Source organism: Oncorhynchus keta, chromosome 2, assembly GCF_023373465.1.
Source record: "Oncorhynchus keta strain PuntledgeMale-10-30-2019 chromosome 2, Oket_V2, whole genome shotgun sequence".
Lineage (NCBI taxonomy): Eukaryota > Metazoa > Chordata > Actinopteri > Salmoniformes > Salmonidae > Oncorhynchus > Oncorhynchus keta.
The window spans coordinates 32147624-32169833 of NC_068422.1; the positions used below are offsets into that span (position 1 = coordinate 32147624).

Sequence of the window (22210 nt, forward strand, 5' to 3'; positions counted from 1 at the left end):
GAGAGGGCGGGCGACCTTTGGGCGGCGCGAATGTGGCATGGGACACACCGGCTTCCGTAGCCCCTCTGAGGAGACCCCGCGGCGGTAACCGTTTGATTGACGTAGGGAAGAAAAAGACAAGATCGGATTACAAGATGGCGGTCTCTGGATGAGAGTGAAGAGGCCGTCGTAGTTGTGTTTTCAACGGTGAATTGTACAGTTAGCAAGCTAGAAATCCGGCATTCTGCGGGGAAAATAATAATAATCTTAATATGCTCGTGAATTAGCTTTACGTTTTAGCACATTATTGCAAAACATGCGGGTAGAAACAAAGTTTGAAGTTCGGGGATAAGAAAATAGCTAGGCAACTATTTGAAATAGTGAACTAGTGGCTAGCTAACGTTAGATTGTTAGCTTTTCCGCTCAAGGTAACCATGTCGGATACTCGGCGGCGTGTGAAAGTATATACGCTGAATGAAGACCGACAGTGGGATGATAGGGGCACAGGACATGTCTCGTCTACCTTTGTCGAACGACTGAAGGGAATATCATTATTAGTTCGGGCCGAATCCGACGGTGAGTTGTTAGCTAACATATCCTATTAGCAGATGGTCAGATATCTCGTCGCATGTTTGTTTTGTTCGTAACGCAGCTATCTAGTTGGCAGGTAACATTTTAACAGGCCGCAAATCCAATAAATCAACATCGCTAACTAGTTTGCGAACAATCAGCGACTGTAACTAACTAACGTAAAAACACCAACTGAACTAGCTAGTTAACGTTAGTAGCGTAACGTTACAGTAACTGCTGCCGGCGTGAATTAAGTTACTTATTCTAGCCATCACACTATTGCTAATGCTAGTTGGCTACCGTTAGCTAGCTAATGGTATCTATTTAACGTTGGCTAACACATTTAAACGTTTACTTGTATTAACACTAGCTAATGTTATTGGTGGTTGGGCTTGAAGATCAAATACAAATCATCAAAATAAATTACTTTAGGTAGCTCGTTAGCTAATTAATGTTAGCTATACACGAATCAATAAACACATATCTAACATTAACTAACATTATTTACTCAAACCAGCTTGTTAGCTAACTAACCTAGTTGGATGGCTAGCGAGCCAATGCTTGGAAGTAAAGTGTGGTTTAACTGACATGCTTTGTAATCCTGTTTTCCTTTCAATTATTTTATAGCTATTTTGGTACAGTAGCTAGTTAACCATCGGTACAGTTTAAAAGTACTATATCCAGCTAGTTAACTAACGTTACCTGGTCCAATGTTAGTCAGCTGGCTAGGTAATTAACGTTAATCAGCTAGTGAACTCACTTTGCTTACTCGGTAATAAATAAAGGGACATTTGCTTGCCAGCCAAAAACGCACGTTCGCTAATTTATGGGTAGTTGTCCTTGTTTACATGCACAGTTCATGTCAGTAAAAGTGTGGTGTTCAGGTTTCAGCAGTAAGACTGACAATTACAGTTACAACATCCGTCTTATTTGAAGAACATGTTCTTTCACACCCACGTGACTGAATTATCCCGTTCTGTTTTATAATTTTGCGAATATTTAGGCATCAACCAATTATTTCATTAAGGTAGTGGGTAGCTAACTAAATTCCCATTTGTCTTTTAGGCTCACTTCTTCTGGAGTCTAAAATCAGCCCAAATACTGCATATCAGAAACAACAAGTGAGTATTCTGCCTCTATAACGGGTTGGTTAGCGTGTTTTCGTGATTAGTCTTGTTCTGGAGGCAGCTGTGCAGTGGGTACTAGCTGGCACAGCCACAGTAATACTATGTAATTTGAAAGATAACCTTAACCACACTGCTAACTCTAATGCTTAACCCTGACCAAAAAGAAAATGTTTTTTCATGAATTTTTACAATGTAGCACATTTTGACCTATGTGGAAATCGCTCAGTTCTGCCTCCTGGACAAAGCTCATGACTATGTTAACCTGTCTACAGTGCCTTCAAAGTATTCATACCGCTTGACTTATTCCATATTTTGCTGTTACAGCCTGAATTCAAAAAAGCATTAAGTTTATATATTTTCTCACCCATCTACACACAATATTCCATGATGACAAGTGAAAAAAAGTTTTTAGACATGTAAGCACATTTATTGAAAATTAAATAAAGAAATATCTAATTTACAGAAGTCAATACTTGTTAGAATCAGAATTGGCATAAATTACAGATGTGACTGGGTGAGTCTAAGAGCTTTACACATCTTGATTGTACAATATTTGAATGCTATTTTGTAAATTCTTCAAGCTCTGTTAAATTGGTTGTTGATCATTGCTAGACAACCATTTTCAAGTCTTGCCATAGATTTTTCAAGCAGATTTAAGTAAAAACTGAAACTCAGGAACATCCACTAAGCAACTCTTGTAGATTTGGTCTATTTTAATTTGTCTCCCAGTGTCTGGTGTAAAGCATACTGAACAAAGTTTTTCTCTACGATTTTGGCTGTGCTTAGCTCGGTTTCTTTTTATCCTGAAAAACTCAATGGTCCTTAACTATTATGATGACACCCATAACACGATGCAGCCACCAACCACTATGCTTGAAAATATGGAGAGTGGTACTCAGTAATGTGTTCTATTGGATTGCCCCAAACACAAAACTTTAGACTCAAGTCAAAAAGTACATTTCTCTGCTATTTGTTTTGTATTACTTTAGTGTCTTGTTGCAAACAGGATGCATGTTTTGGGATATGTTTTTCTGGACCGGCTTCCTTATTTTCACTCTTCTAACTAGGTTATTATTATTGAGTAACTACAATGTTGTTCCGTCCTCCATTTTTCTCCTATCACATCCATTAAACATCCATCAAACTCAAACTCAATTCCATTTTGACATTATGACTTACTGTGTGTATGACTGATCTTTATTTAATCCCTTTTAAATTCAGGCTGTAACAAAATGTGGAAAAAGTAAAGGTGTGTGAATACTTTCTGAAGGCACTGTAACTTCAGTCTTTTCTTTGCTCTGTGGGTCATCCATTTCTAAAAGTAGCCTGTTTTAATGTCATGTGCAAAATGACAGTGAAATGCTTTTATTGCAAGCTCCTAACCCAACAATGAGGTAAGCCTAATCGTTATCAATGTAGTGCTAAAAATAAGGTAATAACACAAGAAAATAAGCTATATACAGGGTTAGTTCCAATACCATATTTACAATATGTAGGAATACTGGAGTGATAAAGGTATATATGTATATGGGTTGGTGACTAGTTATCAGCATGTATGATAAACAGAGTAGCAGCGGTGTAAATTATGATGGTGTGTGTGTAGTCAGTATAAATTAGTGTGTAGTAGGGGGTCGACCGATTTCACATTTTCATAATATGTATTCGGCATTTTTGGACACTGATTATGACCAATTACATTGCACTCCGCGAGGAGACTGTGTGGCAGGCTGACTACCTGTTATGCCAGTGCAGCAAGGAGCCATGGTAAGGTGCTAGCTAGTAATAAACTTATCTTATAAAAAACAATCAATCTTAACATAATCAGTAGTTCACTACACATGGTTGATGATATTACTAGTTTATCTAGCTTGTCCTGCATTGTATATAATCGATGCAGTGCCTGTTAATTTATCGTTGAATCATAGCCTACTTTGCTAGACGGGTGATTTAACAAGCGCATTCGCATCAATGCCTTTCTTAAAATCAATACACAAGTATATATTTTTAAACCTGGAAATGTAGTTAATATTGCCTGCTAACATGCATTTCTTTTAACGAGGGAAATTGTCACTTCTTCTCTTCGATCTGTGCAAGCAGAGTCAGGGTATATGCAGCAGTTTGGGCCGCCTGGCTCGTTGCGAACTGTGTGAAGACCATTTCTTCCTAACAAAGTCCGTAATTAATTTGCCAGAATTGTACATTATTATGACATAACATTGAAGGTTGTGCAATGTAACAGCAATATTTAGACTTAGGGATGTCACCCGGTATTTCACTGAAAGAATAAACATTTTGTTTTCAAAATTATAGTTTCCGGATTTGACCATATTAATGACCCAAGGCTTGTATTTCTGTGTTATTATATTATAATGAATTCTCTGATTTGATAGAGCTGTCTGACTGAGCGGTGGTAGGCAGCAGCAGGCTCGTAAGCATTCATTCAAACAGCACTTTCCTGCATTTGCCAGCAGCTCTTCGCTGTGCTTCAAGCATTGTGCTGTTTATGACTTCAAGCCTATCAACTCCCGAGATTAGTCTGGCAATACTAAAGTACCTATTAGAACATCCAATAGTCAAAGGTATATGAAATACAAATGATATAGAGAGAAATAGTCATATAATTCCTATAATAACTACAACCTAAAACTTCTTACCTGGGAATATTGAAGACTTGTGTTAAAAGGAACCACCAGCTTTCATATGTTCTTAGCAAGGAACTTAAACGTGCGCTTTTTTACATGGCACATATTGCACTTTTATTTTCTTCTCCAACCGTTTGTTTTTGCATTATTTAAACCAAATTGAACATGTTTCATTATTTATTTGAGACTAAATTGATTTTATTGATGTATTATATTAAGTTAAAATAAGTGTTCATTCAGTATTGTTGTAATTGTCATTACAAATATAAATTAAAATCGTCCGATTAATCGGTATTGGCTTTCTTTTGTCCTCCGGCGTTGAAAAATCATAATCGGTCGACCTCTAGTGTGTAGAGCCCCAGTAGTGTACACAGAGACGGTGCATAAATGTACGGTTCAACCGTTGTTAGCTACTTAGCAGTCTTATGGCTTGGGGATCGAAGCTGTTCAGGACCCTCTTGGTGTCCGGCTTAATGCACCAGCATAGCTTGCCGTGTGGAATCAGAGAGTAGTCTATGGCTTGGCCTTATGCATCTAAAGAATTCTGCATGTGTACAGTTGCAGTTAACTTGACACAATTATTATTTTTATTGTTATGCAAAGACCAGATTTACAAATTTCATGTTATGAAAATATATGTTTTTTTCAACTTGATCATGAGAATGGTTTTCCCCCTCTCAGGACACCCTGATTGTGTGGTCAGAAGCAGAGAACTATGATCTGGCCCTGAGTTTTCAGGAAAAAGCTGGCTGCGATGAAATCTGGGAAAAGATATGTCAGGTATAGTACCATGTTTATATGGTTTTGTAAGTCAGTGTAAGGTTTATGATACACTACTATGCTGTTTAGTCTTTTTATGGCATCCGAAAGCACACTTTGAACTATATAAACTACATGTCACTACTGTTGGTGACACATGTAAGTTAAACAACATCCTTTTGCAATATAACATTGTCTAGAGCAACTGATTGTACCGTATTTGCTTGTTATTTGAAGCCCCAATACTATGAATAGCCATGTCTGTGCTTAGGTCACTGCTGCTTCTTTAGGGGGCAGTAAACAAACAAATGAATGTCTCTTACAAAACTAAGCCATTTAATAATTAAGTATAGAATATCATGTAACTGAATTTTCTCCTTGGCAATACGGGACTACAGTCTTTCTCTCAGTAGTTCTTACATGTGGCCCCGTGTCTAATTTCCTCCCCAGGTGCAAGGGAAAGACCCTGCGCTGGAGATCACCCAGGACCCCATCGATGAGTCTGAGGAGGAGCGCTTCGAGGAGATGCCAGAGACCAGCCACCTGGTGGAGCTGCCTCCATGCGAGCTGGCCCGGCTGGAGGAGATCGCTGACCTTGTGACCTCTGTCCTGTCCTCGCCTATCCGCCGGGAGAAGCTGGCCCTGGCCCTTATGAGTGAAGGCTATATGAAGAAGCTGCTGCAGCTCTTCCAGGTGTGCGAGGACCTCGACAACCGGGAGGGCTTACACCACCTGTATGAGATCGTACGTGGAGTGTTGTTCCTCAACAAGGCGGCTCTATTCGAGGTCATGTTCTCGGACGACTGTATCATGGATGTGGTTGGCTGTCTGGAGTTTGATCCGTCGCTGGTGCAGCCTAAAAAGCACCGGGAGTTCCTCACCAAGACGGCCAAGTTCAAGGAGGTAATCCCCATCACGGACTCAGAGCTGCGGCAAAAGATCCACCAGACGTACCGGGTGCAGTACATTCAGGACATCATCCTGCCCACACCTTCTGTCTTCGAGGAGAACTTCCTTTCCACCCTCACATCCTTTATTTTCTTCAACAAGGTGGAGATAGTCAGCATGCTGCAGGTGAGTTACTGCAAACCAACAGAACCCTCAGAAAATGTTCTCTTCTATTTTGCTGTTCTTGACTAGAAATGAAGTGTAAATCCGTTTGTTGTCTGAACTGCCTATTCAGCTCTGGTGTTTTCAGTTTAACAGGTTTCATTTTAGTGTGTTAAGTGACTGTGCTTTATTACCTTCACTTATCTTAACTCACTACATATCACAAACTTTCACACCATTGTCAATGTAGATGATAATGTTGATTTTCTGCTGGTGGGTTTATTTTCCTGTGAAAAGTATGGAACATTCCCTCCATCTTCACATTTGAACATCAATTGTAATCATTACATGTGATATTCTGCTGTTGTCATCAACCTGGAAAGGATTAACTTTATGAATGTATTTTATTTGACAGTAATGGACTGTCATGAAATGTGATATGTTTTTGCTGCTTTTGTCTTCAGTATTGTAAATCAATGCTTGTGACTTCTCTATTGTTGAAAGGGTTTGTAGTTGATATGGCATCTTCAATTTTAATCAAGGTATCTAATTTGAAATCCGCGAGATTTACGTTTTAAGTTCCTTTGTTGGCACTTTGCAATGTAATTATACATGTTTTAGAAGTTCAAGAGGGACTTGGTTAGGGCTGTGAGAGTCATGAGATTTTGGATGATGGTTATGTCAGTAAAATTACCACAGTCACTGTTTTATAATCGTGTAAAGGGAAATACTAATATATATATACACACACACACTACATGGCAAAGTATGTGGGCACCTGCTCGTCGAATATCTCATGTCCATTAATATGTAGTTGGTCCCCTCTTTGCTCCTATAACAGCCTCCACAACATCTAGGCTTTCCACTAGATGTTGCAACATTTCCTCAGAGACTTGCTTTCATTCAGCCACAAGCATTAGTGAGATCAGACACCGATGTTGGGCAATTAGGCCTGGCTCACAGTCCGTGTTCCAATTGATCGCAAAGGTGTTCAATGGGTTTGAGGTCAGGGCTAAGGTCCTACATTTTGACAGTGTATGTGAGAGCAAAAACCAAGCCACTAGGTCAAAGGAATTGTCCGTAGAGTTCGGAGACAGGATTGTGTCAAGGCACAGATCTGATCAAGGGTACCAAATCATTTCTGCAGCTTTGTAGGTCACCAAGAACACAGTGGCCTCCATTCTTAAATGGAAGCCGTTTGGAACCACAAAGGCACTTCCTAGAGCTGGCCGCCCTGCCAAACTGAGCAATCGGGGTAGAAGGGCCTTGGTTAAGAAGGTGACCAAGAACTCTATGGTCACACTGACAGAGCACCAGAGTTCCTCTGTGGAGATCGGAGAACCTTCCAGAGGGACAACCATCTCGGCAGCACTCCAACAATCAGGCCTTTATGGTAGAGTAGCTAGACGGAAGCCGCCACTCTGTAAAAGGCACTTAACAGCCGACTTGGAGTTTGCCAAAAGGTACCTAAATGGATCTCACCATGAGAAACAAGATTCTCTGGTCTGATGAAACCAACATTGAACTGTTTGACCTGAATGCCAAGCGTCATGTATGGAAGAAACCTGGCACCATCCCTACGGTGAAGCTTGGTGGTGGCAGCCTCATGCTGTGGGGATGTTTTTCAGCGGCAAGGACTGGGAGTTTAGTCAAGATCGAGGAAAAGACATACAGAGATCCTTGATGAAAACCTGCTCCAGAGCGCTCAAGACCTACTGGGGTGAAGGTCCTGACTAGTCTCCCAGTCATCTTATGTGTATACTGTATTCTATTCTACTGTTTTTAAGTCAATGCTCAATCAAATATTTGTCTTAATTCCATAATTGTACTTTTAGATGTGTGTGTATTGTTGTGACGTGTTAGATGCAACAGCACTGTTGGAGCTAGGAACACAAGCATTTCGCTACACCCGCAATAACATCTGCTAAATATATGTGTGTGTGTGTGTGACCAATAAAATTGAATTTGAGGTTCACCTTCCAACAAGACAACGCATGAGTAGCTTCGGGGCAAGTCTCAATGTTGTAGAGTGGAAGGGGGTTTGAATACTTTCTGAATGCGCTGTGTGTATGTATGTACAGTACCAGTCAAAAGTTTGGACACACCTTCTCATTCAAGGGTTTTTATTTTGACTATTTTCTACATTGTATAATAGTGAAGACATCAAAACTGTGAAATAACACATGGAATCATGTAGTAAACAAATCAAAATATATTTGAGATTATTCAAAGTAGTCACATTTTTGCCACACTTGACATTTTGGACACACTTGTCCACTTGTCCATTTTCTCAACCAGCTTCATGAGGTAGTCACAATTAACAATTGTGCCTTGTTAAAGGTTAATTTGAGGAATTTCTTTCCATCTAAATGCGTTTGAGCAAATCAGTTGTGTTGTGACACGGTAGGGGTGGTATACAGAAGATAGCCCTATTTGGTAAAAGACCAAGTCCATATTATGGCAAGAACAGCTCAAATAAGCAAAGAGAAACCACAGTCCATTACTTTAAGACATAAAGGTCAGTCAATACAGAACATTTCAAGAACTTTGAATGTTTCTTTCAGTGCAGTCGCAAAAACCATCAAGCGCTATGATGAAACTGGCTCTCATGAGGACCGCCACAAGAAAGAAAGACCCAGAGTTACTTCTGCTTCAGAGGATACGTTCAGTAGAGTTTACTGCACCTCAGAAATTGCATCCCAAATAAATGCTTCAAAGAGTTCAAGTAACAGACACATCTCAACATCAACTGTTCAGGGGAGACTGAATCAAGCCTTCATGGTCGAACTGCAATGAAACCACTACTAAAGGACACCAATAAGAAGAAGAGGCTTGCTTGGGCCAAGAAACAGGATCAATGGACATGAGACCGGTGGAAATCTGTTCTTTGCTCCGATTAGTCCAAATTTGAGATATTTGGTTTCAACCGCCATGTTTTTGTGAGACGCAGAGTAGGTGAACGGATGATTTCCGCATGTGTGGTTCCGTGAAGCATGGAGGAGGTGATGCTGTCGGTAGCTTCGGGACAAGGTCCCGAGTCCATGTTACCACGGAGATGGGCTCAACCATGTTGGCTGCAGCAGCCTTCAGTCTGCTGTTTGTTCCACAACATTTCTTAAACTGGCAATTTGTCTCCTTTCGTCTCTCCTTTCAAATCGAACCACCGATATAAAACATGCTTACTTTTGGCTAAGGTTTGACGACTTCATAATGAAGTACGTAAAGTCCCGGTGCTTTTTCAACATGACCACAAACTGTGATGCAGTATGTTTTTGTAAACTTTTTATCCCTGCCTTGCACTACAGGAGGATGAGAAGTTCCTAACTGAAGTCTTTGCACAGCTAACGGATGAAGCGACAGAAGACGGTAAAAGGCGGGAACTAGTAAGTTGAATGATCAACTTGTTTAATTAAAAGCATGCAAATACTTAGTTTTAATGCAATAAAGGTTTCAGTGACACACTGTCCTCTGTTTTCCTTCCTCTTCACAGGTGAACTTTTTCAAAGAATTTTGTGCTTTTTCACAAACCTTGCAACCGCAAAATAGAGATGCTTTCTTCAAGACTCTGGCGAATCTAGGCATTCTTCCTGCTCTTGAAATAGTCATGGTATGAATGGTTTTACTACTGTATTAAATGTCTATTAAATGTCAAACAGGTTTTGCATATTTGTCCTAGACATTTTGATGTGACAAAGTTCTCTTGATCCCTTGAATGTGAAATACCATCTCAACTTCAAGGGCTGCATCTAGGAAGCACGTCAAAATCAATGAAACCGTATGTTTCTTAACCCTGAACTTAAAGGTATTAAGTCAGTCCAGATTGCACCAGGCTCCAGAGGCCCTAAAGCTGGAGTGTTAAACTCGTTCCATGGAGGGCCTAGTGTCTGCTGGTTTTTGTTTTTTTCCTTTCAATTAAGACCTACCAAGTGAGTGGAGTTCCTTAATAACAGAGGTGGGAAAGGTACTCAATTATCATACTTGAGTAAAAGTAAAGATACTTTTACTTGAGTCATTTTATATTAAGGTAACACAGTAAAATATTTTAGACTTTTAATCAAGTAGTATCAGATTTTAAATGTACTTCAGTACAGTGGTGGGAAAAGTACTCAGTTGTCATACTTAAGGAAACGTACAAGTAAATGCTATCCATCAAATTCCTTATATTTAGCAAACCAGACGGCACAATTTCCTTTACTTTTTTTGAGAGCCAGGGGCACACTCAGATGTTATTTACAAATGAATTATTTGTGTTTTGTGAGTCAACCAGATCAGAGGCAGTAGGGATGACCAGGGATGTTCTCTTGACAGGTGTGTGAATTGGACCCTTTTCCTTATACTAATATTCAAATTATAACTAGTACTTTTGGGTGTCAGGGAAAATGTATGGAGTAAAAAGTAAATACTATTCTTTAGGAATGTCGTCAAATATAAAGTACTGATACCCCAAAAACGACTTAAGTAAAAAATACTCCAAAGTACTACTTAAGTACTTTACACCACTGCTTAATAATCAGTGACCTTATTCATGAATCACGTCCAAGGGACGAGTGAAAACCCGCAGACACTGCCCTCAGTGGAACGAGTTTGACACATGTGCCCTAAAGAAACACCTTGATGGCGCTGAATGAGTTATTAGTTAGAGCACACTATCAGTGTGTGTCTCACCGTCTCCACAGGGTATGGACGACTTGCAGGTGAGGGCTGCAGCCACAGATATCTTCTCCTATCTGGTGGAGTTCAGCCCCTCCATGGTCCGGGAGTTTGTTATGCAGGAGCCACAGCAGACTGATGATGTAAGTATAGCATCAACCTTGTCATATAACTAGGTCTACATGAAATGTGACACTGGTGGGCAAATTTCTCTGCTACATCTAGGTGCCATATGGAGCTGTGATTATGTAAATAAAAGCATGATTATTTACCCAGTAAAATGTTACTTGTACAGTGGCTTGCGAAAGTATTCATCCCCGTGGATTTTTTTCCTATTTTGTTGTCTTACAACCTGGAATTAAAATAGATTTTTTTTCTTGTGGTGTGTTTGTATAATTTGATTTACACAACATGCCTATCACTTTGAAGATGCAAAATATGTTTTATTATGAACAAACAAGAAATAAGACAAAACAACTTGAGCGTGCTTAACTATTAACCCCCCGAAAATCAATACTTTGTAGAGCCAACTTTAGCAACAATTACAGCTGTAAGTCTCTTTGGGTATGTCTCTATAAACTTGGCACATCAAGCCACTGGGATTGTTGCCCATTCTTCAAGGCAAAACTGCTCCAGCTCCTTCAATGTGGATGGGTTCCACTGGTGTACAGCAATCTTTAAGTCATACCACAGATTCCCAATTGGATTGAGGTCTGGGCTTTGACTAGGCCATTCCAAGACATTTAAATGTTTCTCCTTAAACCATTAGAGTGTTGCTTAATTAAGCAGTATGCTTAGGGTCATTGTCCTGCTGGAAGGTGAACCTCCGTCCCAGTCTCAAATCTCTGGAAGACTGAAACAGGTTTCCCTCAAGAATTTTCCGGCAGTCCCTGCCGATGGGAAAAACATCCCCACAGCGTGATGCTGCCACCACCATGCTTCATGGATGATGATGTTCTCGGGGGGATGGGAGGTGTTGGGTTTGCGCCAGATATAGCATTTTCCTTGATGGCCAAAAAGCTAAAATGTAGTCTCATCTGACCAGAGTACCTTCTTTCATATATTTGGGGTGTCTCCCACATGCCTTTTGGCAAACACCAAACATGTTTTCTTATTTTTTTCTGGCCACTCTGTTGTAAAGCCCAGCTCTGGAGTGTAGGGCTTAAAGGGGTCCTATGGACAGATACTCCAATCTCCGCTGTGGAGCTTTGCATCTCCTTCAGGGTTATCTTTGGTCTCATCGTTGTCTCTCTGATTAATGCCTTCCTTGCCTGGTCCATGAGTTTTGGTGGGCGGCCCTCTCTTGGCAGATTTGTTGTGGTGCCCTATTTTTTCAATTGTTTTTATAATGGATTTAATGGTGCTTCGTGGGATGTTCAAAGTTTCGGATATTTTTTTATAACCCAACCCTGATCTGTACTTCTCCACAACTTTGTCCCTGACCTGTTTGAAGAGCTCATTGGTCTTCATTGTACTGCTTGCTTAGTGGTGTTGCAGACTCTGGGGCCTTTCAGATATATACTGAGATCGTGTGACAGGTCATGTGACACTTAGATTGCACACAGGTGGACTTTATTTAACTAATTATGTGACTTCTGAAGGTAATTTGTTGCACCAGATCTTATTTAGGGGCTTCATAGCAAAGGGGGTGAAACAAGTTATTTTTTTCATTTCACTTATCCAATTTGGACTATTTTGTATATGTCCATTACATGAAATCCAAATAAAAATCTAATTAAATTACAGGTTGTAATGCAACAAAATAGGAAAAAGGCCAAGGGGGGGCGGTGTACTTTTTCAGGGATTAGATGTTTAGGATGTTCAAGGTCTCCTGTGGGTGTTGCCGCTCAAAGTTCCTCTGTGCATTAGGATGTGCTGCTGATCAACGTGGTGATAAAGCAGATGATCTGTGACTCGGACCCTGAGTTGGGCGGTGCTGTGCAGCTTATGGGGCTTCTACGCACATTGATCGACCCAGAGAACATGCTGGCCCCCACCAATGTAAGACCCTATCCGATCTCTCACTCACTCAGTCACTCACACACAGTTATGTCATAACACTGGGTGTAATGATTATTGTAGAAGAATGCAGAATTATACCAAACTTTCATACATTTTAAAGAACTCTGCAATATCTCAGCATCACTGTCTAATCGACTTCTTACTTTGAATCCCATTAGAAAACAGAGAAGACTGAGTTCCTCAGCTTCTTCTACAAGTACTGCATGCAGGTCCTCACAGTCCCTCTATTGGCCAGCACTGTAGATGAGAAGAACTGTAAAGGTGAGCAGGGGGGGGACCCTTTGATCTAAATGGATGTATGCATTGTGTGTATGGTCTCATGTCGTGCTTGAATGGGTGTGTTTAGGTCCAGCTGTATGTGGATATGCATGGCTTTATGTTGGACAGTATAATGGCGCCAGAGGGATGGGCCCCTGACCAGTTGTGCTTTTGAGCTTTGTTTGCGCTGATCCTAACTCGTTTTATACCTAATGTTTGGCCATTTCATATGACCAAAAAGAGCTTCTGGACTTCAAAACAACAATTACTAACCTTGATTTGGATGAGGACTTCTATTTCAACCAATCGGAGGTGAAGGACATAACGCTCATCCCAGACCAGGCTCATATCCCCGTAACTGGTGGAAGCAGCGTCTATAGAGGTCGGTGTTTGGGATATCTAACCTGACTGCAACGGCGAGTGGACAAGTGGCCATTACCCTACGTTCTATTGACAAATGTGCAATCATTGGAAAATAAATAAACAAATAAATAAACAAAACAAATAAGCTCCATTCAAGACTATTCTATCAGCGTGATCTGAAGAACTTTGATATGCTATGTTTCACTGAGTCATGACTAAACAAGGACATGGAAAATATAAATCGAGCTGGTTTTTCTTTTCATTGGCAGGACAAAACGTCTGCATCCGGTAAGCTGAGGAGAGGGGGTGTATGTTGCTTTGTCAACAAGTTGGTCCCCAATCTCTAATATTAAGGAAGTCTTGAGGTTCTGCTCGCCTGAGTTAGAATAGCTCATGATAAACTGTAGACCCCACTATTTACCAAGAGTTTTCCTTTATTTTTCATAGCTATCTGTTTACTACCACAAACTGATGCTGGAAAGAACACCGCACTCAATGAGATGTGTAGCGCCCTATGCAAAAAAGACAACAAAAAAATTCTCCCCCAGATGCAACGCTCCTAGTAACCAGGGATTGAAATGCAGGAAAACTGAAATTAGTTTTACCTCATTCCTACTAGCATGTCTCCTGTGCAACTATAGGCAGAGAAATAAAAACTCTACATCACCTCTACTCTACACAAAAAAAACTCTCCCTCGCCCTCTATTTGGAAAATTGGACCATAACTCCATCCTCTAAATTCCTGCTTACAAGCAAAAACTCAAACAGGAAGTACCAGGGATGAGCTCAATACGGAAGTGGTCCGATGAAGCAGATGCTAAGCTACAGGACTGGTTTGCTCGCACAGATTGGAATATGTTAAGGGATTCATCTGGTGGCATTGAGTTTACCACATTAGTCATTGGTGCATCGACGACGTAGTCCCCACAGTGACCGTACGTACTATACTGTACCAGTCAAAAGTTTGGACACCTACTCATTCCAGGGTTTTTCTTTATTTTTGCTATTTTCTTCATTGTAGAATAATAATGAAGACATCAAAACTATGAAATGACACAATCATGTAGTAACCAAAAAGGTGTTAAACAAATCGAAATATATTTTAGATTATGCAACTTAGCCACCCTTTGCCAGCTTTTTCCAGCCCTTAAATGGCCTGGAGGTGTGTTGGGTCATTGTCCTGTTGAAAAACATATGATAGTCCCACGAAGCGCAAGGCTGATGGGGTGGCGTATCGCTGCAGAATGCTGTGCTAGCCATGCTGGTTAAGTTTGCCTTGAATTCTAAATAAATCACCGACAATGTCACCAGCAAAGCACCATCACACCACCACCTCCATGCTTCACGGTGGGAACTACACATGCGGAGATCATCCGTTCACCTACTCTGCGTCTCACAAGACACGGCGGTTGAAAACAAAAATCTAAAATTTTAACTCATCAGACCAATGAACAGATTTCCACCGGTCTAATGTCCATTGCTTGTGTTTCTTGGCCCAAGCAAGTCTTCTTATTGGTGTCCTTTAGTGGTGGGTTCTTTGCAGCAATTCGACCATGAAGGCCTGATTCACGCAGTCTCCTGAATAGATGTTGAGATGTGTCTGTTACTTGAACTCTGAAGCATTTATTTGGGATGCAATTTCAGAGGCTGCTAACTCTAATGAGCATATCCTCTGCAGCAGATGTAACTCTGGGTCTTCCTTTCCTGTGGCGGTCCTCATGAGAGCCAGTTTCGTCATGGCGCGTGATGATTTTTGCTACTGCACTCTAAACTTTCAAAGTTATTGAAATGTTCCGTATTGACTGACCTTCATGTCTTAAAGTTATGATGGACTGTTAATTCTCTTTGCTTATTTGAGCTGATCTTGCCATAATATGGACTTGGTCTTTTACCAAATAGGGCTTTCCTTTTATTTAAAGGTTTTTTTAATGGTTGTGGTTGTATTAATTTAACTGTCCCAGATTGTTTGTTATATTTATTTCTGGCATTGAATAGGTCAATTTTTGTATTATGGGGGATAGTAGATTGACATAGTCTAGTGATTTTGCTGTTCGTTAGGCCTACTCATCTTGTTGGCTGACAAAGTAAATGTTGACAATTCTTCCAATATCTTCAATATGCGACTCCGAATTGGATAAGGAAGCGTATGGTTGCGTCCCCAATGTGTCTTTCTTCACTTGTGGCCTGTGAGAAGGATCCAATCGCGTGACGGGCATTGGCTAATAAGAAATTAGCTTTCTGAGGGAGCCATGTGAGTGAGAGGTGCTTCGGAGCATGCAGCCAGGAGAAGGGAATTTTAATTAATGATTATATTTAGCCCAAGGGCACAACATCCACTGTCCACAAAATGCATGGATTTTTTTAGGGGGGGGCATTACCGCCACACAAAGTGTGTGCAGCCGGGAAATTTGAAGCATTATCAAGTGCTTGTCAAATTGGGAATGAGACTGATGAAGTGTGTGCAGCAGAGCTCATGCCTTTCATGTAACTTTTTTCAAATCATCACTAGTCGCATCATGCAGCCATAGAATTTATTGAAAATCAGAACATACAGCCCAAAATTTGCATCACAACTGAAGTTATATTAGTAAGTCTAAATTAAGCATAGAGAAGGACCTGTTTCTTTGTTAACCACTCAACACAGAACGTTTTTTATTGAGCAGTGTTCTATTGTATTCGTCATACCATAAAATAATGCCACAGAATTCTAATTGCTAAATGAGCTAGTGTAGCACACAGCCATATGGCATAAGGACCACTCCGTATGCTATTCTGCTCTTCTGAAAGACTACATTTTTTCATGTTTCTTTTGACCTGTCTAAAATCATGGATTTATTAGACATTTTAATATGTAGACGTTCCAAATGTCGTCATCAGTGGTTCGTAGGCTATGCATGAAAGCCAGGAGATGCTAAATGTGTTTGTCAATTTAATGGTAAATTACCGTGAGACCTGCAGTTATTTGCTTGACAATCACCGGCTGACACAATTTCATGACCGCCACAGCCCTAGGTAGGCCTGATCACTGATGACGATGAGATGTCAGTGGTGCCAAGACAACAGCCTCTCCCTCAACATCAGCAAGACAAAGGAGCTGATCGTGGACTACAGGAAAAGTGGAGAGCTTCAAGTTCCTCGGTGTCCACATCATTAAGGACCTATCATGGTCCAAACTAGAGGTTGACCGATTATGATTTTTCAACGCCGATACCGATTATTGGAGGACCAAAAACCCGCTGCCGATTAATCGGCTGATTTTAAATCAAATAAAAATAGTTTTAAAAAAAATAATGTGTTTTGTAATAATGACAATTACAACAATACTGAATTAACACTTATTTTAACTTAATATAATACATCAATAAAATCAATTTAGCCTCAAGTAAATAATGAAACATGTTCAATTTGGTTTAAATAATGCAAAAACAAAGTGTTGGAGAGGAACGTAAAAGTGCAATATGTGCTAAGTAAGAAAGCTAACATTTCAGTTCCTTGCTCAGAACATGAGAACATATGAAAACTGGTGGTTCCTTTTAACATGAGTCTTCAATATTCCCAAGTAAGTACGGCTGCTGTCCCTATACAGGGACCAAAATCAGCGGAAATTTCAGAGCGCCAACTAATAGTACTCGATACAACTCAAACTTTCATTAAAACACACATGCAGGGTACTCAATTAAAGCTACACTCGTTGTGAATCTAGCCAACATGTCAGATTTGTAAAGTGCTTTTCGGCGAAAGCATGAGAAGCTATTATCTGATAGCATGCAACCCCCGAAATACCCAAAGGGGACTTAAACAGAAATAATTAGCGTAGCCGGCGCTACACAAAACGCAGAAATAAAATATAAAACATTCATTACCTTTGACGAGCTTCTTTGATGGCACTCCTATATGTCCCATAAACATCACAATTGGGTATTTTTTTCGATTAAATCCGTCCATGTATACCCAAAGTGTCAATTTATGAAGCCCGTCTGATCCAGGAAAAAGCACCTTTCCAAAACGCAACGGCATTTTTTAAAATAAAAAAAGTTGCCTATAAACTTTGACAAAACACTTCAAACTACCTTTGTAAACCAACTTTAGGTATTAATAAACGTTAATAATCGATCAAATTGATCACAGGGCGATCTGTATTCGATAGCAGCAAGTCTTTAAATCATCATCCATATTCTCCCTTTCACAACTTACTTCGGTGTACCCCAAGACAGGAAGTGCCTATTCCTCATCCCACCAAGGATAAACTACAACTGAATTGCCAGTACTGGCGACATTGTGTGGAAGCTGTAGGCTCTATCTATTTTCCCTTGCCATAGACAATACAGAGACTGGCGGATGGATATTTTTTTTGTGAACAGTTTTCCTTGGGATTCTGCCTCCTAAACACGTTCTGTTATAGCCACAGACACGATTTAACCAGTTTTAGAGACTTCAGAGTGTCTTCTATCCACACATACTAATCATATGCATTCACTATATTCTTTGCATGAGTAGCAGGACGTTGAAATTTTGCGCGATTTTTAACAAAAAGCTGCAAAAATTCACAGCCTCCCTAACTTAACCCACCGTTCCTAGGCCGTCATTAAAAATAAGAATGTGTTCTTAACTGACTTGCCTAGTTAAATAAAGATTAAATAAAGGTGTAAAAAAAAAAAAAATCCCAAAAATACCGATTTCCAATTGTTAAGAAAACTTGAAATCGGCCCTAATTAATCGGCCATTCAGATTAATCGGTCGACCTCTAGTCCGTACACACCAACACAGTCACGAAGAGGGCACAACTACACCTCTTTCCCCTCAGGAGGCTGAAAAGATTTGGCATGGGCCCTCAGATCCTCAACATTTCAGCTGCACCATTGAAAGCATCTGGTACTGCTTGGAATGGCAAATGCTTGTCATACAACACTGGGGCCCAGCTCCCTGCCATCTAGGACCTCTATATCAGGCGGTGTCAGAGGAAGGCCCTAAAAATTGTCCGACTCCAGCTACCCAAGTGACCGTGTTGTCACTGCGCGGCAAGTGGTACCGGAGTGCCAGGTCTGGGACCAAAAGGCTCCTGATTGGCTTATACCCCAAAGCCATAAGACTGCTGAACAGTTAAACAGTTACCTGGTCTTTCTACTTTTCACCCTCCTACCTACATGTACATTGTACGTCAAACAATCACCTAACCAAACCTACATGTACATATTACTTCATTCTCCCCAACTACTTCATTTCCCAGTACACTGACTTGGTACCAGTACTCCTTGTATATAGCCTCGTTAATGTTATTTTATTGTGTTACTATTTACTTTGTCTTTGTTCGTTTTCTTTTTAAGTGCATTGTTGGGAAAGGGTTTGTAACTAAGCATTTCACAGTAAAGCCTGCCCTTGTTGTATTCGGCGCATGTGACATACAATTCTATTCGATTTTGACAGGCCATGATGTCTTTGTTGGGATCTGTGTTGTGTTAAGACTTATGCATTTGTAAGACTGATATTCATTGCTTTTACTGTGTCTTACAGATCTGCAAGAGGGGTCCACCAAGATCAACCCAGTGTGTCCTGGTATGTAATTATACATTGGGAGTATCAATCATAATTCTAATTTATATAAGTGTCTCTTTCCCTATTGTAAATGCATGTTTGTGTCTTTCAGATAATTTCCAGACAGCCCAACTCCTGGCTTTGATACTGGAGCTGCTGACGTTCTGTGTAGAGCACCACACGTACCACATAAAGACCTACATTATGAACAAGGACCTGCTGCGACGAGTTCTGGTGCTAATGAACTCTAAACACACCTTCCTTGCACTGTGTGAGTCACTGGGAAACACTACGGAGGGGATATGGGTGCAAGAATAGTGGAAGCACCAAGAATTGACATACATTCTGTATGTCAGTAGACTGAATTTGTTTATTCATAATTGAATGATTTGAATGAAGCACATCATGATAAAACGCAAACGTTTGGACCCTTGGCTCCTGGGTGGAGCATAATCATTGATATAACTTAAATGTACTGCTTGTGATGTAAATAGATGCAATATGGAGTTTCCTCAACTCCTTTTTTCAAGGTGTTGATTGTACTGATTTGTTATGTCTTTTAACAGGTGCTCTGCGCTTCATGAGGAGGATAATTGGGCAGAAGGATGAGTACTACAACCGCTACATTGTCAAAGGGAACCTGTTTGAGCCAGTCATCAACACTCTGTTGGACAATGGCACTAGATACAACCTCTTAAACTCAGCCATCATTGAACTCTTTGAGTTCATCAAAGTGGTATGCCCATATTCACCTTTTAACATGTCTGTTTACCATTTTACCACATGTATACACCCTAATATCTATCTATCTATCTCTACAGGAGGATATCAAGTCCCTCATAGCACACATTATAGACAACTACTACAAAGCACTTGAATCCATTGAATACGTCCAGACTTTTAAGGGATTGAAGGGCAGATATGAGCAGGAGAAGGACCGACAGACTCTGAGACTCAACAGGTGAGTAAGGCATCATCTCCCGAAGACATGGACAACTAGAATAGAATAGAGTGGAGAAGTTGATTTGTGGTTTGTTTCAGCCAAAGAGGATAGCATATCATTTAAGAGTAGTTTGTGTTGAGCAGAGTAACTTCAGCAGTGTTGCATTGTCGAGTGACTTAAAACATTTAATTGGTTATTTACGTAAAGCCTGTTAAAAGTAATCTTGACGTTATTCAAGCAGATATCGTAGGGATGCCCGAACACTGGACGAGGACGAGGATGAGGAAATGTGGTTCAATGAAGATGGAGAGGCTATTGAGAAAAGCAGGCCTGAGGAAGAGTTCCCAGAGAGCTTTGGAAAGTATATGGAAGCAAAAAAAGGTAAGTGCCTCCACTCTGCTCAGTGTGTGTGTTCAACCCCGCAACTTGTGGAATGGTATGTTCACCCTATGTATTTCCATCTCTTTGCAGTTAAAGAGAGTGACAACAAAGAGAACTTCCCAAAGCGGACCCCAACTGGCAGCTTTAAGTTTACCTTCTCTCATTCTGCAGGGGCTGCCAACGGAACCAACGGTGCCAACTGCAAGCCAGCCACCTCTCCCACCTCCGCCGCCAGTCCCAACGGCTCCCCCGCCAAGTCGGCAACGCCACCCGCCACCCCGGTAGTCAAGGTGAGCTTTCCCTGTCAACTGCCATTCTAGTTGCCAAGGTGAGCCATATCCTCTTTTTACCTGTCAATCTGTAGTAAAATGTCCCATCTGCCTGCCACCCCAGTAGTCAAAATTATCCATACCTCAGGGTTTAGTCACTTGAGTTCTGTGACCTGTGTTCTTGTTGACAGACTGCGATGGTCGGCCTTGTAGACTACCCTGACGATGAAGACGAGGAGGACGAAGATGAAGAGCAGTCCCCACGGAAACGGCCCCGTCTGGGCTCATAAGCCAGTGAAGTCCCCTGGTCTTGGTCCGCTGTGCCACTGTCACAGTCCACTGGACAGAGACCACTCCCGCCGTCCTACCCTCCCAGCCTGCTCCTACGCCCCCCTACCTGGCCTGTGGACCAGAGAGGTTGATCAGTGCCAAGGTTTCCCTGATGCTCCGGCAGGGACGCAGCACTTCACGCAAACCTCAGCCGCTCTACAAAAGGGGGAGCAGGGGCTAATCGGGGAGCCAGTCATGCTAGCAGGACTAGCCGCTTAGTAATGGAAGCTTGATTGGCTGACCCCATAGAACTGTTAATTTGGGTTGGGTGGAGAGACTGAGGCAAAATGAGGGTTAACAGAAAAAACTAACCAACAGAAAACAAAGTTGCTTAGTTCTGAGGAGCAGGACTCAACCGTCGAAGCTGGGGCTGCATTGCCGAGGCTCACACACACCTACATCAGCCAGGAGTCCTGTATTCATGAGTTTATTAAAAGTACTGTACAGTTATTTTTCTTTTTAATAATTTGCCCCTTAAGTGATTTTAAAAGGGTAGAGCTATACCTGCCAGTGTATTGCTTTTGCACAAATGGTGGGATCACTGTTCACCCTTTTAATTCAATTATATGATTCATTGTATAAAGCAAGAGTTGCAATGCTGGTTTTAAAATAACATGTATTAAACGGCAGTAAAGTCATTTTTGCAGCCCACTGAGAATGTCTAAAGTCTGTGTGTATTCGGTGGCTTTGACTTACTGTGGCTCCCAGAGGTGTCTTTGTTAAGAGACGTCATTCTTCCAGCAGATGTGTGTATCCTTTTTTTAAAGGACACAAGCCCTTCTCATACTAGTGTTCCAGTTCAGTACTCATGGATTGAGTTGATTTTGTTGCTAGCCCAGTCCCTGTGGGTCAGAGCATATTTAAATCCTAAATTGCAGCAGCGGTGGTTTAGGTCAGCTGCCATTTTATATAGACATTCCTAATGACAGATGAAGTGTGAGATGTCAGGGAAAGGTGGAAAGCATTTAATCTACACGCATGGATAGTACAACAGCTGAGTGCCCAAATGTAACCATTTCAAATATGTCTAGATCGTGTAGGTTTGTCTCCATGAACATTTTGGACAAGTGCATTTACTATCACTATTGCCATTCTAAACATTGGATACGTTTTCAGATTGTGACCCTGGCATTGTGTGAATCTAGCTTTATTTTAATCTGGAGGAGTTGAATTGAACTAATGATTTATATTTACACTAGGTGACTGTTAGGGGGTGCTGTGTTGAAGCTACAGTTCCTCAATCTTGGCACTCCCTCAATGTAAAAAATATTTAGAAATGCATTTGTCTACATTCATTTTTGGCATATTTATTCTTAGACACCTTAATACTTTTAA

At 40.9% G+C, this 22210-nt stretch overlaps 1 protein-coding gene across 3 annotated transcripts; it reads left to right on the forward strand.

The window, feature by feature from the left end:
• Window positions 1–13: 13 nt before the first annotated feature.
• On the forward strand, window positions 14–21533 carry LOC118399408 (serine/threonine-protein phosphatase 4 regulatory subunit 3-like). Of its 3 annotated transcripts, none has more exons than XM_052475340.1 (16): window positions 14–555; window positions 1615–1670; window positions 5000–5098; window positions 5528–6151; window positions 9433–9510; window positions 9618–9734; window positions 10804–10920; window positions 12647–12778; window positions 12958–13060; window positions 18932–18973; window positions 19065–19223; window positions 19519–19688; window positions 19774–19913; window positions 20137–20276; window positions 20367–20604; window positions 20737–21533. In XM_052475340.1, exons 1-15 carry the CDS (start codon window positions 414–416, stop codon window positions 20594–20596), a joined length of 2349 nt encoding a protein of 782 aa, XP_052331300.1. In that variant the 5' UTR covers window positions 14–413; the 3' UTR covers window positions 20597–20604; window positions 20737–21533. The 3 variants fall into 3 exon arrangements, with proteins under 3 accessions (XP_052331300.1, XP_052331293.1, XP_052331305.1); XM_052475333.1 differs by having other exon boundaries at window positions 18–555; window positions 20367–20566; XM_052475345.1 differs by having other exon boundaries at window positions 24–555; window positions 20448–20566.
• The last annotated feature ends 677 nt before the right edge of the window (window positions 21534–22210 follow it).